The 17,072-nt window shown below is 39.6% G+C and overlaps 1 protein-coding gene across 2 annotated transcripts in view; it reads left to right on the plus strand.

Moving 5' to 3' along the window:
* Positions 1–17,072, plus strand: part of reck (reversion-inducing-cysteine-rich protein with kazal motifs) — a 115,948-nt gene that overhangs the window by 75,735 nt on the left and 23,141 nt on the right. For both annotated transcript variants that reach the window (XM_052023225.1, XM_052023226.1), the window contains exons 15-19: positions 1,424–1,633; positions 4,801–4,937; positions 9,138–9,278; positions 14,502–14,690; positions 16,796–16,918. In XM_052023225.1, coding sequence (XP_051879185.1) covers positions 1,424–1,633; positions 4,801–4,937; positions 9,138–9,278; positions 14,502–14,690; positions 16,796–16,918 — 800 coding nt within the window. The remainder of the gene's footprint in view (positions 1–1,423; positions 1,634–4,800; positions 4,938–9,137; positions 9,279–14,501; positions 14,691–16,795; positions 16,919–17,072) is intronic.

Here is a 17,072-nt window from a genome sequence, read left to right on the forward strand (position 1 = left end):
ATTTGGTTCTTCAATGCAGGCCGGACCTGTCTTATGTTCACCATCTTAACTTCTCCCCCAGTCTCTCAACCTTTGGTCTCCTACACTGGAGCTCAGTGCAAGGTTCAAGAATAGGATCTTTCTTCAAACCAACTGTATGAATCTCAATGTGACTAATAAAATTGTAAACATAATTTTATTTTGTTTTCCATAAAAATCCAAATCAAAAAGAATTAATTGAAATATGAAAGATTCAATAGGAATGAGGGGCATTTTTATGCCAAGGCTGGTATGTATATGGAATCAGCTGCCAGTGGAAGTGGTTGAGGCAGGTACAATAACAATTTTTAAAAGACAGTTGGACAGGTACATGATAGGAAAGGTTTAGAAGGTTATGGGCAAAACGCTGGCATATGGGACTAGCTTGGATGGGGCATCTTGGTCAGCATGGATCAGTTGGGCAGAAGGGCCTGTTTCCATGCTGTATGAATCTATGACTCTATCTCTAAATTGGAGGGAAAAAATTCGCTCAAGTTCCCACACCGATTTGATATCTGGTGAGTCAATCCATACACTGTTGTAGCATGATAATTGGATTAACTTTATTGAAATAACCAGCCATTGTTTACTGCTTATAGTTACAGAGAAAGGAGGGTATCACATGAAAAAGGACATCAAAGAACTCTGATACAAGGGGAGGAAAATTATTTCAAATTGACACTAATTGCTGCATGAATATCTAAATTGCAAACATGCTCCATGGTATTTTAAATTTCTGCCTTGACCCCTTCATAAATAAATATCTGCCCCATCTATGAATCCTGCCTTAACATTGCACAAATGATTGTTTGATAGCAATATGAACTCTATTCTCTGTGGGTGTTTCTTTTAAATAGTGCTTGCATTTATTTACAATGAGCTGAATTTGAATATGTAATTGCACAACAGCTTATTCAGTGAGGTCAGTGAGTGCAGCAAGTAGAGCTGCTGCCTCGCAGCTCCAGTTACCCAGGTTCAGTCCTGACCTCCTGTGCTGTCTGTGTGGAGTTTGGTTTGCATGTTCTCCCTGTAACTGCATGGGTTTCCTCCCACGTCCCAAAGACATGTGAATGGGTCAGTTAATTAATCACTGTAAATTGCCTGATTGTGTGGGTAAGTGATAAGATCTGGAAAGGATTAGTTATTGGTAATGTGGGGAGAGTGAAATGAGAGTATTGTAGGACTGCTGTAAATGGGTGCCTGATAGAGTGGACACTGTGAGCTGATGGACCTGTTTCCGTGCTGTACGATTTATTATCAGTAAAGGTGACAAAACAGTTCTGATTGCCATTAGAAATGTAAGCTCAATGTAGCATAACAGAGGAGCAAGTCAATCAAACAATTATCACCAACATTGGTAATTTACTATTCTGTGTGAACAGCAAGTGAATTTTATATTGTTCAGACCCACAGAATTGTTCCGAAGTTGCAATGCTCAGTCGGACCAAGGAGCCAAGAATGACATGAAACTTTGGGAGAAAGGGACCATCAAGATGCCATTTATGAATATACCTGTACAAAATATTAAGACCTGCCAGCCAGAAATGTGGAAAGCAATTGCCTGTTCATTACAAATCAAGCCATGCTATAGCAAGTCTGGAGGAAGTATCTGCAAGTAAGTTCAGTTTTACTGGGGCATGAAGGCTATACGTGGTAAGCCACTTCAAGAAAGGTGTGGATACCTTTTAATGGCGAGTGCTTTTTATATTCCTTTTTCTCCTTGTCCTTTATGTTTTTACTATGTTGAAACAATTATATGCAATATTTGTTGCTTTAAACAAATTAATCTTTTGCATCAAAATAGCTCATCTTACCTCAAATAAACTCTTCACATCTTAAGGAGCAGTGTTGCTTCAGTTTACTGACTGGGCAAAACTTGTAAGGCTGTTAGTATACTGGACAGCAGATTGGTGTTTTGAGAATCTGCAAATGGTGCCACTTAGAGATGTGAGTGTTTTGTCACTTCTAATTAAAAACAAAAGTTGAATCACTTTTATATATATATTTTTAATATTTTGCCAGCATGGGCATGATGGGGCAAATGGCCATTAGTACTGTATATTTTTATGACTTTGAGTTAATGGACTGTTAGTTGAAAAACTGGAACATTATTCCCTTAAATTCTGAAATTAAGACTTGCAGCTCACAAGGTAATGCACATTTTACAGACAGATTTTTTGATATTGAGAATATTGGCTTTGTGACTCAATTCTTGCAAGTAAAATTTTTATTGTTTTTCTTGTGAATATATTTAATCACATGGTTCCTTGTAAATCATTGTGGTACAGGAATTAGTTGACTCATCATATACATGCCATGCAAAAGTAACTTCAGTTAATTCCACTTCCCAGCTCATGGTCCATGTGACCATATAAATTAGGAGCAGGATGAGATCACTCTACCCCTCAAACTTGCTGTGTCATTCAATATGATTGTGGCTGATCTGATGGTAACCTCAACTCTGTATACCTGCCTATCCATGGTAACCTTTTACCATCTTGCATATGAAGAATCAATTGATTACTACCTTAAAAGTATTGAAGGATTTTGACTTCACCTCCTTGGGAAAGAAAGTTCCAAAGACTCATGACCTAATGAGAGAAAATACTTCCTCTCTTAAGTGGATAATGATCATTTTTCAACAGTGATCCCTGGTTTTATATTCTTTCAGAAGACTAAACATCTTCCCTGTCAAGCCTTCTCAGGATTTTGTTTCAGTCTCCTGAACTCCAGTGAACACAAGCCTAGCTATTTAACCTTTCCCATGTGAGATACGAGTATAGAAATCTTTCTCTGAATTGTTTCCAACACACTTGCATCCTTCCTTAAATAAAAAGATCAGTACTGTATGCAGTACTCCAGATGTGGTCTTCCAAATGCCCCATATAAATTGAAGCATAACCTCTCTAGTTCTGTATTGAATTCGCCTAGCAATAACATTCTGTATTTGCATACTAGCCTTTTCCCAGATCCTCCTGCCTCACCTGCCATTTAGATAACTTTTTTTTTATTTTTCCTACTAAAATGGACGATTTCATATCTTCCCACAGTATACTCCACTTGCCTGATTTTTGCCTACTCGCTTAACCTATCCATATCACTTCTGGAGCTTCTTTATGTCCTATTCACAACTTATTTTCCTACTTTTCTTTGTATCATTAGCACAGTTAATAATCATACCTTTGGTGCCTTTATCCAAGTCATTTATATAAGTGATTTAAAAAGTTGAGGCACCAGTACCAATCCTTGTGACATATCACTTCTTACATCTTGCCAATCAGAAAATAGACCCATTTATACTTACTGTTTCCTGCTAGCCAGCTAGGTTTTATGCATGCCAACATATTAACTCCAAGGCTGAGAGATTTTATTTTCCACAATAACTTTTCATACTGCAGCCTTCTGGCAAGTACAATATATCCATCAATTTCCCCTTGTGTTACGTTGTCAAGGAAATGTGTCAGACGTGATTTCTCTTTGACAAAACCACGTTGATCTGGCCTGAGGAGCTTGAATGTTTCTGAATGCCCTGCTCTCAGGTCCTTGATAATAGCTTCTAACATTTTCCCTTTGAGGTTTTAAGCTAACTGCGATTAAAAACAGAAAATGCTGGAAATACTCAGCAGGTCAGGCTGCATCCGTGGAAGGAGAAACAGAGTTGATATTTGAGTTGAAGACCCTCTGTCAGAACCAGGAAGGGAGACAGAAGAAGCTGTTTAAGCTGCAAAGAGGGTGGAGGAGGGGGATGTCTCTGATGGGGTAGAACCAGAGTGACCGTGGGGATATGCTGTAAACAAGGTCATCTGGTCAGTGAGTGAATGGGAGCAGTTAGAGAGTGGGAACACAGAGAGAAGAACATAATCTCTGATCCGACCATTCAGAAGTCCCAATAGTTCAGCATCTGGCTTGCAAGGTGATATTTGCCAATCTACCAGTCCACTCACTGGTTACCATGCTCCCCAACCGCCCTCTGGGGCCCTGAATCCTACACTCGCCCGGGCCCTGTTTTATGTGCTCCCTTTAATGTAGTGGCAGGAGCCCAGATCTTGCTCAATCTGGCCTTCCACCTGGAGTCACCAGTCCAGGGTTTGAAAAGGTGTCAGGAAAACTTGAACTTTTTATTAGCAAGTAAATTTGCATTTTGATTTGGGTTTGATTTTGTGTGCGATAATGCAGTAACAAGCTATGGTTAGTGTAATCAAGATTTTAAAGATCCTGATTTCAATATTGATATCTGATGGTTCTTAAAGATTCCACAACTGTCAAGTAAATGAATGCCCAATTAATCTTTTGTCCAGTGGAACTTCCTCCCCCTCAAATAATACCAATTGAATCACTGGACCAGATGTGGATCTGGGTTTAATGTTTTGACTGACTAATTAATAGTCCTCCCCCAGCAATGCAACACTTCCTTTGTATCAGCCTTAATACTTGTACTCAAGTCTGAGACTGGGGCTTGAGCATTCTACGACCATTACCTTTGCATCCTCAACTTGCATTTTCACATGACAGCTATTGATGCAGCTTCAGTTGACAGCTGAGATTGCCTCATCTCGTACCCTTTTGTGGATTAATGTGTACCAAGCATTAGGGAGAAGAAATACGGTAGCTTTTAACATGAAGTTAGAATTACTCACTATCCTGTTAGGTTGATAATTGATCTGGTGCACAGTTCCCAGGGGGCTCAGTTTTCTATGATACAAGAGTGTTATTATATCAAGCTGTGTGATCTGACAATTTGTGGCAGGTTCTTGTTTTACAAAATCTGTGCTCCAATTTTAGGTCAGACTGCGTAGAAATTCTTACAAATTGTGGAGATCATAGCAAATTTCCAGCGGGACAAACTGCCGAAACCATCTGCAATCAATTATCCCCAAATGATGACCACAAGAATTGCATCCCTCTGAAAAATTACCTTGGTATGTTTGCTGCACAATAATTGAATGGTTAGGTTTATCTTCTCAATTTTCTTTTAAAAGAGGGTGTTAAGAAGCAAAGAAACAACTTGGATTTAATGTAAGTACTTTGTGATATCCTTGGAATGTCTCAAAGAACCACAAGCAGCAAATTACTTTCTGAATTGCTGTTTTTTTTCAAAGGTGTGCTTTGTTCACACAATTTACAAATACACAATACAAGGCGTTCATAAGTCATCATTCACGGCACAAGACGTATTGTTCCATTACATCAGCTTGATTTCTTTTTTCTTACACATGCATTGCATGAATGACAAATCCAAGATGTTTTTACACAGGTTCCAGTCCCTCAGTGTGCATTGTTGGGAGGGCCCTCATCTCTAGCCCATCCCCAGAGACCATTCCTTGTGGTTACACCGAGGTTCAGTGTGTCCCTTGCAGTGTGGCAGCCTGGAGAGCTCCTTGCACTGACAGACCAAAGGGTATCCTTCACGGTTCATAATCTTTCAGCAGCAGTTGTTGTTTGTCTCAGTGTGCACCATGAGAACAACCCATGGAGTCTCTTCTGTTACGTGGCAGCCACTAGTGAACCTGGCAAGATTATGCGAGCAGTAAATAAGGTAAATAGCTAGTTAACTTCTTTTGGTGGTGGTGATTAAAGGATGAATATTGACCAGGGCACTCATAGATGGAATGCTCTCCAATCAGTGCTATGGGATCTTTAATGTTAATGGGATTAACAATAACATCTTCCATTTCTAGACAGCCTTCAATGTAGTTAAAGGCCCCTGGCACAGATGCATAATCTGACGATATGCTTTATACATGCAAAGGGGGAAATATTAAGACAGGTGAATGCAAGCTTAATCAAAGAGGTACGTTCTAAGGAGATGAAAGATGGGAAAAAAAGGAGTAAAGATTGACAGAAAAAGCTGAAAGAACTCAGCAGGTTGGGCAGCATCCATAGAGAGAGAAGTAGTCAGTATTTCAGGCCAATGGCCCTTCGTTAGAACTGAAAATGTTTTAAGCTGCAGAAAGGGGAAGGGTGAAGAGAAGAAAGGGAATATCTCTGATAGGGTGCAGACCAAAGTTGTCAAGGTAATCATTACTTTAAATGCTGGCAGTTAGACATGAGAAAAGAAACAAAAGAAAAAAACTGAAACTGAAATATCCAGCAACATCAGTGGAGGTTAAAAAAAAACTGGTTACCTGAAATTATGTAATTCAAATCGAGTCCCAGGTGGAAGAAGATGTGGTGTCCCTCAAGCTTACATTGGCCTTCGCTGGAACTACGTAGGAGGCCACAGAAGGAGGACAGAGTTGGGAGCGGGGTGAAGAATTAGAGGGACAGGCAACTGGAAGCTCAGGATTATCCTCAGAGACTGAAAGATGTTCTGCAAAGCAGTCACCCAATCTGTACTTCTTTTCTCAAATGAGGAGGAGACTGTACTGTCTGCAATGAAATCAAAATAGTAAATTAGCAGACATGTAAGTGAATTGCTGCTTCACCTGGAAGTTTGGGTTCTTGTATTGTGGGAAGAGAAGGGGTAAAAAGGCTGGTGCTGCATCTCCTGCATGGAAAGGTGGTGTGTAAAGTGGAATGGTTGGTGGAGATGGAAGATTAACCAGGGGGTCAGAAAGTGAACTGTCCCTTTGGAGTGCTAAAGGAGAGGGAAGGGTATGCCTGATGATGGAATCCATTTAAGGTAGTGGAGTTATAGACAAACCTGTTGAATGTGGTAGCTGGTGAGATGAATGGTGAGGATAATGAGAACTCTTTCCTTGTTTTGCCTGAGGGGGCAGGGAGTGAGTGAGGTGTTTGGGAGTCCTGTCAACTATAATAGAGGGAAAACAAAGGAAGGCATCTCAAAAACATTGATGTAGTAAATTTCCCTCTTATCTACTGGGCTGTGAACTTAGAGCACTCCGTCCACTAAAGCCTAATCCCAACATCTTCTTCAAACCTGCTGATGGTGCCGTTGTGGTTTGGCAAACTGACCTCTATCTCACAGGACAAACATCAGCTTTCAGATACTTCCCCATATATCCCTCTGGACTATGACTCGACCATCGAATCATGGGCCATTGGATCTACCAGAGACTTTGTTGCTGCCTGCTCTTGGCCTACGTAATGTATTTCTTTTTACCGTGACTTTCTTCTTTCTTCCTTTGTCCAGTCCCATCCCACTTACATTCATGACACCTCTTAAGCCCTCGACTGCGAACATTTTCTGGTCCCAGTCGACTCATTTGATCATTGATGTCCATTCTCTTATACCTTCATACCACACGGATTGTTCTGAAGGTCCTGTACCACTATCTTAAATCGAGGCTGAACCAGTTTCCTTCAGTCGTCACTGTCAGGTAGCAGAACTCGCTCTTGCATTGAACAACTTCTTCAACTCCACTCACTCTCTCCAGGTCAAAGTTGTAGCCGTGGGAACTTGCACATGCCTAAGTTACGTCAGTCCCTTTGTGGAATATCTGAAGCAGTCCGTGGTTCAGTTTCTTCAGCCCCTCCTCCATCTATCTTTCCACTACAATGATGACTGTATTGGTGCTGCTTCCTACACTTACAAGTTTAATTATCTTTGCTGCCAGTTTTCACATTGCTCTCACTTTCTCTTGGTCAACTCTGACTCTTCCCCTTCCTTTCTCGACATCTCTATCTCAGTGGATTGATTAGCGACCAGCATCCATTATAAGGTCACAGACTTTCACAGCTATCTCGACCACAACTGCCACCACCCTGCTTCCCATAAGAACTCCATTCTCTCAGTTTCCCATTCTCAGAATGACAGATCTTCCACATTAGCACCTCTTAAGATATCTTCCATTTTTTTTCTTAACCATGGCTTCCCTTCTACCATCATTGCCAGGGCTTTCAGCCACATCTCCTGTTTCCTACCCTACTGTTTTCATTCTATTTCTTCCCAGCCAGAACAAGGATGTCACCTTGCAGCTCACATCAACATTAATTTCCACCACCTTCTATATGTTGTTCCCATAATTTACCTCTTTCCATCTCCTTTCAGCATTCTAAAGTGACCATTCTCTCCAGGGCTTGCCACTTCACTTTTAAACCACCACCTGTCCCTCCCCTTCTTATATCACCAGCTGCCTTTTTCCTGCTTGGCCCAGATTTTGCAGAGCATTGATAGCATATTGTCAATATTCACCATCATTACACAGCAAAGTTGACAATTTGTTGTTAGCTGAGAGGCTGCACTGTGCTGAGCTGATTGTGGACTTCAGGGAGAGAGCAGTAACTTGGGCTAATGGCACAACACTCATGATATGAACTCATTGGAAAATTCTGAGTCTGGTCTGACGATTCAGAAGGGGTATTGTCCCATCAGTTTTACTGGAAGATAACTGCTTTAAAGACAAGAGCCTGCTAATATAAAAATACATTTAGATGTGTTATTAGTTTTTAACTTGTTCAAGATTTTTGTAAAATCTCAGACATTTTGTTATGTTTTAAGTGTTCAAAATTGTTAATATTTTTGAGCTCTCAAAAAAAATTCTTAAAAGCTCAAAAATATTAAAGAGTCTGAGAAACATTCAGATGTTTGAAAGAGATTTAAGTTTAAGACCTGGTTAAATCTAGCGACATGACTAAACATTTTGTGCTTGTTTTAAGGGTGGGGTTAGTTTTTACCAACTTATATGATGGACTTTAATGCTATCAGACCTTAAGATGCACAAGATCTCCCAAGGTAGTTCCCTGCAAGTTCAGTTAGCTGCTATTGCAAAATTCTGTTAAGTTATTAATGTTTGTTGGCAAGTTATAATCAGTGATGAAGTATTGTACCAGTTAGCTTTCCAGTATTGAAGTAGACTGATAGTTGTGTCTTGAACATAACTTCATACAGGATGACATCTTAATTCCAACTTTACAATAATAAACTTTAAAAATACATCATTGGCTGTATCAAGCTTGGGGATATCCTGAAGTCATGAATACTGTTTATCAAACTTCAAATTATGTTTTACTTGTAGAACTGTCATGACTTGATTTGTTCTTCACGTGCAAAACAAAAAGCATGCTGGGTACAAATATGCAGTTTCAATTGGCGTGACTGATTTTGTGCTTGCGTGTAAACTTATTGGATACTTCCAAAATTGAACTTTAATCTGGCAGATGGATGACAAAACTCAGTAGATATTTCTCAGGCATCTTCCTTTATGTATTTTTGACAGCTCCTAGTCCATTCCATAGTACTGTTGCAGAGGTGATACATCCGTGTAATCCAAATGCCTGTCCCAACAATTATGTGTGTGAAGTAAATCGAAAGGGTTGCCAAGCTGGACAAGATTGTCTTCCCTACTTGTGTGTTCCAGGTGAGTAATTGCAGTTACAAGTGTAAAATAGTTCCTTTCTTGTCTTGGGTTTCTGTTATACTTTTTGAAAGTGACTCCTGTGAAAGCTGTACCATGTCCATAGCACTAAAAAAAACCAGAAGCTATTGTCATTATCTAATGAATGTTTGTGGGAATTTGTTGTATGTGAATCAGCTGCCGTACTTCCTATGTTACAACAGTGATTGCATCTCAAAATTACTTAATTGGTTGCAAAGTACTTTGGCATGTGCTGAGGTTTAGTGCATGTAAATCCCCTGGACCTGATGACCTACATCCCTAGGTTTTAAAAGCAGTGGCTTTGAAGAATGTCAATGTACTTTTGTGATCTTCTAAAATTAAATAGATTCTATAACAGTTTCCACTTATCAGAAGATAGCAAATGTAACCACATAATTTAAGAAAACAGGGAGATATCATATAGGAACTACAGACCAATTAGCCTGGCATCAGTGGTAGGAGAAGGCTGGAGTCTATTCGTGATAAAAATGCACAATTAATAGTGTTGAGTAGAATTGATATGGATTTATGAAAGGGACGTGAAAAGATGTGTACTTGGACTGTCAGAAGGCCACACTAAAGATTATTAAGCAAAATTACAATAAGTGGGATTGTGGGTAATTTACTGGCATGGATTGAGAATTGGTTAAGGGACAGAAAACAAGGGGTCATTTTCAGTTTGGGGGGCTGTGATTACTGGGCGACCACAGGAATTGGGCACACAGTCTCCTGACCTTTCTTGCCAGAGAATTTGAGTAGTAGACTAAAGAAGTCTTACTGCAATTACATAGCACTGGTCAACATAAATGGAGTGCACTAAAGGTTCACCAGATTGATTCCCAGGATATCAGGGGAGGTTAAGCAGACTCAGCCTTTATTCTTTTGAGGTTAGAAGAACGAGAGCTGATTGTATTGAAATGTACAAAATTTCTTTTGGGGCTTGACAGGGGTAGATTCATAGATGATGTTTTACCTGGCTGTGGAGTCCAAAACCAGAGGATGCAGTCTCATAATAAAGGGTTGGCTATTCAGGACTGAGATGAGAACAAATACCTTCACCCAGTTGGCAGTGATTTTTTGGAATTGACTGCCCAAGAGGGCAATGAGGCTTGGTGACTGAGTATAGATTTTAGAATAGTGTGGGAATTAAGGATTGGAAAGTGCTGGATAGTGGCGCTGAGAGATATAATCGGCTATGATATTATCGCATGGCAGGGCAGGTGTGAAGGGCCAAGTGTTCTACATATGCTTCTATTTCTGAGGTTCTTGTATTGGAGAACCAACTTAAAACTAGCCAGGAATCCTAACTTCAAAGACTGAAATTTTAGTGAATGGAGTTTCTCAAAATGAAATTATGGGTTTTTCTATAAAGTGTCCCTTGTCCCAGAGACAAAGCAATACATTATTTTGGCCACTTAAGAAAAATTCACAGCACCACAAAGGACCAATTGGCTTTGATTTCCCCTCAGATGTTAAAAAACAAAAATTCCTTGGAATCTAAGTACATGTTAGTGTTTATATATTAAATATGTTTATACCTCATCTCATTCACTATTTCAGTGAAAAGCATGTAATTAGTTCAACTTGACATGATACAGATCTCATTGACCAGATCATGCTGGGATTGCCCTTTTGCACGAAATCACCCTCTGTGGTCGACCAGTACTTGAACGTTCTTGGGCAGGATGTGGAAGGTCTACCTTGCAGGCATTCTGCATTATGGCAATCAGTCACGTGCCCCAGACAGTGACTTGTCACGGGCTGCAGAGTGTGGTGGACAGTGCAGTAGCCTGCAAAGCCAGGGGAGGGATTGTCTGGAGTATTGCAACTGACTTGGATCATATTCATGTGTGCAGCCAAATGAGGCTGCTGGATCATAATAGCTTTCAGTTGTGAACAGTTGCATAAAAGAAATTGCAAATTGCACATACTCAATTCAGTTTGGGAACTCCTTTCAAGATTTGCTGTTGAGTGTGCAAACCTGATCGTTAAGCCATTTGGAGGGAATGCTAGAATTTATAGTGTGTGCCACTTTTCTTCCCCAAAGTGTCAGCCTCTGAAGAAAATGATCAGAGCGGAACTGAGCAAATCCAGAGACACAAGAGATTCTGCAGATGCTGGAATCTGGAGCAAAACACACCAGCAACACAGTCCTGATGAAGGGTCTTGACCTGAAGCGTTGACTGTTTATTTCCCTCCATAAATGTTGCCTGACCTGCTGAGTTCCTCCAGCATTTTGTGTCTGTTGCTGAGCAAATCCATCCTTCCCCTGCCTAACCATTCTCTGCCCTTTTCAGAAGGACAAAGCATAATTTGCCATTAAATGTTCAGTAGTCACTCAGTGGGGATATGTAGGCTTCTGGTTCTGTTTGATAGATCATAGCTGATCCTTTCATGGCTTTGGCGTTATTTCCCCACTGTCTCCCCTTTATATCTTTGCAGTTCAAGTGTCTGTCAATCACTGCTTCAATGGCTCCACCTCTCACACTGTCTGATGTAGAGAAGTCCAAAGATGTACAACTCTGAGGGAAGAAGTATCTTAAATGGGTGCAGGCTTACTGTTGTGCCTGTTGGAAGCAGGAAAAGTAGTAATACTGAAAATAAATTGCCAGAAATTGATGGTTTACACCCCATATAGTTAAAAGTAGTAATTGAGGAAATTGCAGATGCATGAGTCATGGTCATAGAGTCATGCAACACAAAAACAGGACCTTTGGCGTACCGCATCCACACTTGTTGGCAGGATGTGACTGGTGTACTTTGGGAACCACTATGCAGCCGTTCACTAGATTTTTCAGTGACTTGGATGTTTGTTGGTGATGCTAAATTTAATAATAGTAATTAGTGTAGATAAGAACAGAAAGTCATTGAATAGTTGAATCTGTGGCAGATGGTGTTCATTGAATGCAAGATCATCACCCTTGTTTCTAAGGAAGATGGATCAGTGTATTCACAAGAAGGTAACAAGTTAAAATCTCTTCGGGGCAAAGAGATTTGGTGGTCCAGTGGTTGCATATAGAAACTAATTTTAAAATGTTAGTGAAATATTGTCTACCTCTCAGGAGAATTGAGATATAAAAAGAGCAAAGTTGTATGAACTCTGACTAAACCTTATTTCAAGCATTGTGTTAAATGCTGGATACCACATCTCAAGGAGGTGATATTGACTTTGTGTTGCTGTGCTAAAGGAGTTAAATAATGAGGAAAGTTTGCATGGATTAAATTTGTAATCCCTTTTATGTGGAAGCTTCATGGATTAACTAATTGAGGTGTTTGAGATCAAACATTTGACAGTGTAGGTAGAATAAAAGAGAATAAACTTGAAATTTGAACTGAGCTGTCCAGCCCAACAATGATAGGATTTAAATGATTGCACAGGGGTGGTAGAAATACAGAATTCATTCTTGCCCTTCTACTTTTCCCTCATCCCCTCCCTGCCCCAATTCCAAAAAAATATTTGCTGGCGTTTGGTCAGTTGAAAATTTCAAAACTGTAGCTGATAATTTTTTCTCAGTTTGAGACCCTTGGATACAGAGCCAAGATGGTTAAATATGGAGTTAAGATACAAATCAACTGTGATCTGGTTGAATGAAACAATTCAGAGGACTGAATGATTAGTCTCTATGTTCCTGTCCTAGCATATTTATCTTTATACTTAACAAAGTAAGAATGACCACGCAGATTTTGCTTAAATAAATCTATCCAGATCTTATGATCTTTTAGAGAAATTTACCAGCTATAAACAGGACTGTGCATATAACAGTAATATTGAGCATGTGATCAATATTTATAATACAGGTAACTGGTGGCCTACTTCCATCCAGTAAAGCTGGATCACAATTCTTTGGCCACAAGATTAATGCCAAGATGTTTGCTAAGTATTTCATTATTTTAAATTAAATTATTTTAAATTTGGGTAGCCAAAGTCCATTATTCAGGACAGAATGTTAGACATTGCCACGATAGCTTAATGGTCATATGATTAGACTAGTAATCCTGAGGTGTGAACTACAGATTGCCAGACACAAATTCAAATCCCACCAGCAGTAGAGGCATTTAAACACAATTAATTAGAGAAATTTAAAATCAAAAGCGAGATTTCGTAATGATGAGCGATAGTTTACAGGATTTGTACAAAAACCATCTGGTCATTGCATGACTGTAGACTCAGAGCAAGCTGATTTCCTCAACTGCCCTGTGAAATGGTTAGCCTATCCACTCCAGTTGTATCAGAATCAGACTGCAGCAGTTCAAGAAGAAAGCTCACCATCTTATATTGGGCAGTTAAATACAGGCCTTACCAGTGATGGAGATATTCTGTGAATGAATAAAAGTAACAGTTCAGAAATTGGTAAAAAGCAGAAGTTCAATGACTCTTGAGTGGACTAATGGCAATGGATTTAATTCAGAAGCAATAATTGATAATTCATTTTTTGTACACTGCTTTCCTTATTCTGCCTGTTCATTTCCTCACTTTTTCCTGCTTCCTCAATTTCCTATGTTACTGTTTCTCATCCTTTACCTCTTCTCACCTTTTGTTCCAGGTTTCTTTGTTGCAGTATCCAACCTATATTAGTTGCTTACACTAATTAGTATTAGGTTTTAGTTAAGAGTAGCAGTTGGACTGATGAAAAATAGGGGATTAATTGAGGATATACACTAGAAGATACAGGAGCCTGAGGGCACGTACCACCAGGCTCAAGGACAGCTTCTATCCCACTGTGATAAGACTATTGAACGGTTCCCTTATACGTTGAGATGGACTCTTGACCTCACTATCTGCCTTATTGTCTTCCTGCAATGCACTTCCCTGTAGCTGTGACACTACTCTGTACTCTGTTATTGTTTTTAACCTGTACTGCATCAATGCACTCTGTACTAACTCAATGTATCTGCACTGTGCAATGAATTGATCTGTATGAATGGTATGCAAGAAGTTTTTCACTGTACCTTGGTACAAGTGACAATAATAAACCAATACCAATATGTTATCAGGCTTGATCATCACAGAGTGAACTGTCAGCCAGCTTTAAATGGGTAAACGAGGAATAAAATGGATGCTATTACAATGTAGTTTAACCGTTACTGATTTCAATGTATTTTCAAATATAGCTTCAAACAAGTTCATATGAAATTTTAAATTTACTTCATATGTGATATTTATTACTGTCTGTAAATTAAATAGGGTGTTTTGCTTTGTTAAAGGATGCAAGCTGGGAGAAGCTTCAGATTTCCTAGTACGGCAAGGCACCCTAATTCAGCTGCCTGTCACTAGTGGAGAAATGGGCTGTTACAGAGTGTGCACGTGTGGCCCAAGTGGACGCTTGGAAAATTGTTTGGAGATGCCCTGTATTGATGTGCAAAAGACCTGCATAGTTGGAGGCCAGAGGAAAAGTATGTTTTAAAAAAGTGTGTGTATTATTTAATATTTGTATAAAATATATATTAAACATAAGCCTTGTGATTTTGAAATGTTATATTAACCCCCCAGAGACTAGTAAATAGCTCTCGACCTGAAACTGGTTAAGCTTAAGGCCTCTAAGCAAGCTGGATTGAATTTATGGATGTCCAGGTCGTTTTTACAATTTAGTTTGTGAACAGCCCTAATCAATATTTCTAATGCCTGTAAAGTAGCAGAGTCTGCTTTATGTGTAGTTCCTATGGAAAAGAATGAAAATTTGAACATTTAAAAAGGATTTTATCAATTAACCATTTTTCTGGAATTTTTTTTACTGCATTCAGACATTTGAAGAGTATTTAACAAAGTTTCACAATTTCCACAAGCTCCTATAAGATTCCACCTCCTCTCCCCTTTCAACGTTTTGATAGGATTGCTTCCTTTGCAACTCTCTAGTCTGCTCTTCTGTCCCCTCCAACCACCCTCTGTGAGGTGGCACTTTCCCAAGCAACCACAGGATTTGCAGCACCTCTTCCCCTGCCATCATCCAGGGATTCTGAAACAGTCTTTCCAGGTGAAGGAGCATCTTACTTGCACTTCTTCCAATTTAATGTACTGCAGTTGGTGTTCATCTCTTCTACAATGAAGAAACCAAACGCATACTAGTGGAGACACTAGTGGGTGATCGCTTTGCAGAGTTTCTGAGTTAATTCTGCAGGGGCAATTCTCAGCTTTGGGTTGCCTGCCACATTAATTCTCCATCCCACTCCCATTCTGACTTATCCGTCCAGTAATTGTTTCCGTAATGCCCAACACAAGCTTGAGGAACAGCACCTCATCATCTGCAGCTTTTCAGATTTGATCTCGAATTCTCTAACTTTAGGTGTCTTGTTCTTTATTTCTTGTCAGAATCAGAGCTGGCCGTTTCTGCAGGTTGCCTGTCTGTGATGTTGGCTCAGTGTCTCTCTCACTCTCACTCTCACTCTCACTCTCACTCTCACTCTCACTCTCTCTCTCTCTCTCTCTCTCTCTCCCTCTCTCTCTCCCTCCATTCACGTAGCCTGGCCTGCTGGGTATGTCCCACAGCTCTGCTGCTAGCAACATGTCACACAGACAATGAAGCATAACCTGCCACATTAACTCATTTGGTCTCACTCTATCAGGAATATCACCTATGTTCTATCCATCCCTCCCCACCTTCTCTGCAATTGAAAACCATTTTGGTTTCTCTCTTTCCCAGTTCTGATGAAGAACCTTGGACCTGAAACATTAACTCTGTTTCTCTTTCTGCAGATGCTGCTTAGGCTCTTGTGTGTTTCCAGTGTTTTCTGATTTTGATTTTCATCAAACAAAATTTATTTGTTCTACGCTAATAAACAGAGGGATTGCTTTACTTGACAAGTAAGATCTCACACGACACTGGAAAGATTAATGAACTGCAGTTACTGCAAAAAAACGCAAAATTATACATTTCTGTTTTGAACAGCTTCTGGGTAGAACAGAATAATGTTGACCATATAATGCAAATTCATCCCATTCTCTTGAAGAAATCCAAATGAATAAAGTCAAAATGTGTGGTAAAATACACTGAAAGGAAAAAACAAGGCTTGGGAACTTCCCAAATTGTTCTCAACAAATTCCTTGAACTCCGGTCACTGCTTACTGCATAGGCATTTGTAGCTGTTACTTTTCCAGAGAGTACAAATGAGGTAAATGATCAAAAATACTAATTTTGATGGTATTACTGGAGGGTGGAACGTTGATCAGCACAAATAAAAACTCACTGCTATTCAGTTATTGCCATGGGATACAAAACATTTTATCTTAATGAATAGAAGGACCTTGGATTAGATCAGATATAATGGGCTGTTGAAGGCCATCAACCTGAATTGTTAACTCTGTTTTTATCTGGACAGGTACTACCTGACATGCCGAATATTTCCAGCATTTTCTTATTTTGTTTTATTTCAAGTTTCCTGTACCTGCAAATTTGCTTTTTGATTACTGTTTGTAAATGATCTCTTTTAGGTCCTTGTTGGTTGAAACATCAAGCCTCTTCTGAACTTCTGATTAATCCTGCTTTTGTTTCTCTCTCCCATAGGTCATGGGACATCTTTTAAAGTGGATTGCAACACATGCTCATGTTTTGCAGGGGTGCTGATCTGTTCGAACCGTCAGTGTTTGAGTGAATACAGTTCTCCAATGGATCGGACTATGTTCACAGGTCAGAATTTAATATGTATATCATGCTTCCTGAAAATGAAGATCATAAAACAAAATTCTTAATTCTCTTATGGGGGTTTCTTGGGGGAAATTTAAATGCTAGGTTCAAATATTAGTAACTTTGTCTGTGCACAGTAGAAGAAACAGCCACACGA

This window comes from Pristis pectinata, chromosome 9 (assembly GCF_009764475.1).
Source record: "Pristis pectinata isolate sPriPec2 chromosome 9, sPriPec2.1.pri, whole genome shotgun sequence".
NCBI classification, from domain to species: domain Eukaryota; kingdom Metazoa; phylum Chordata; class Chondrichthyes; order Rhinopristiformes; family Pristidae; genus Pristis; species Pristis pectinata.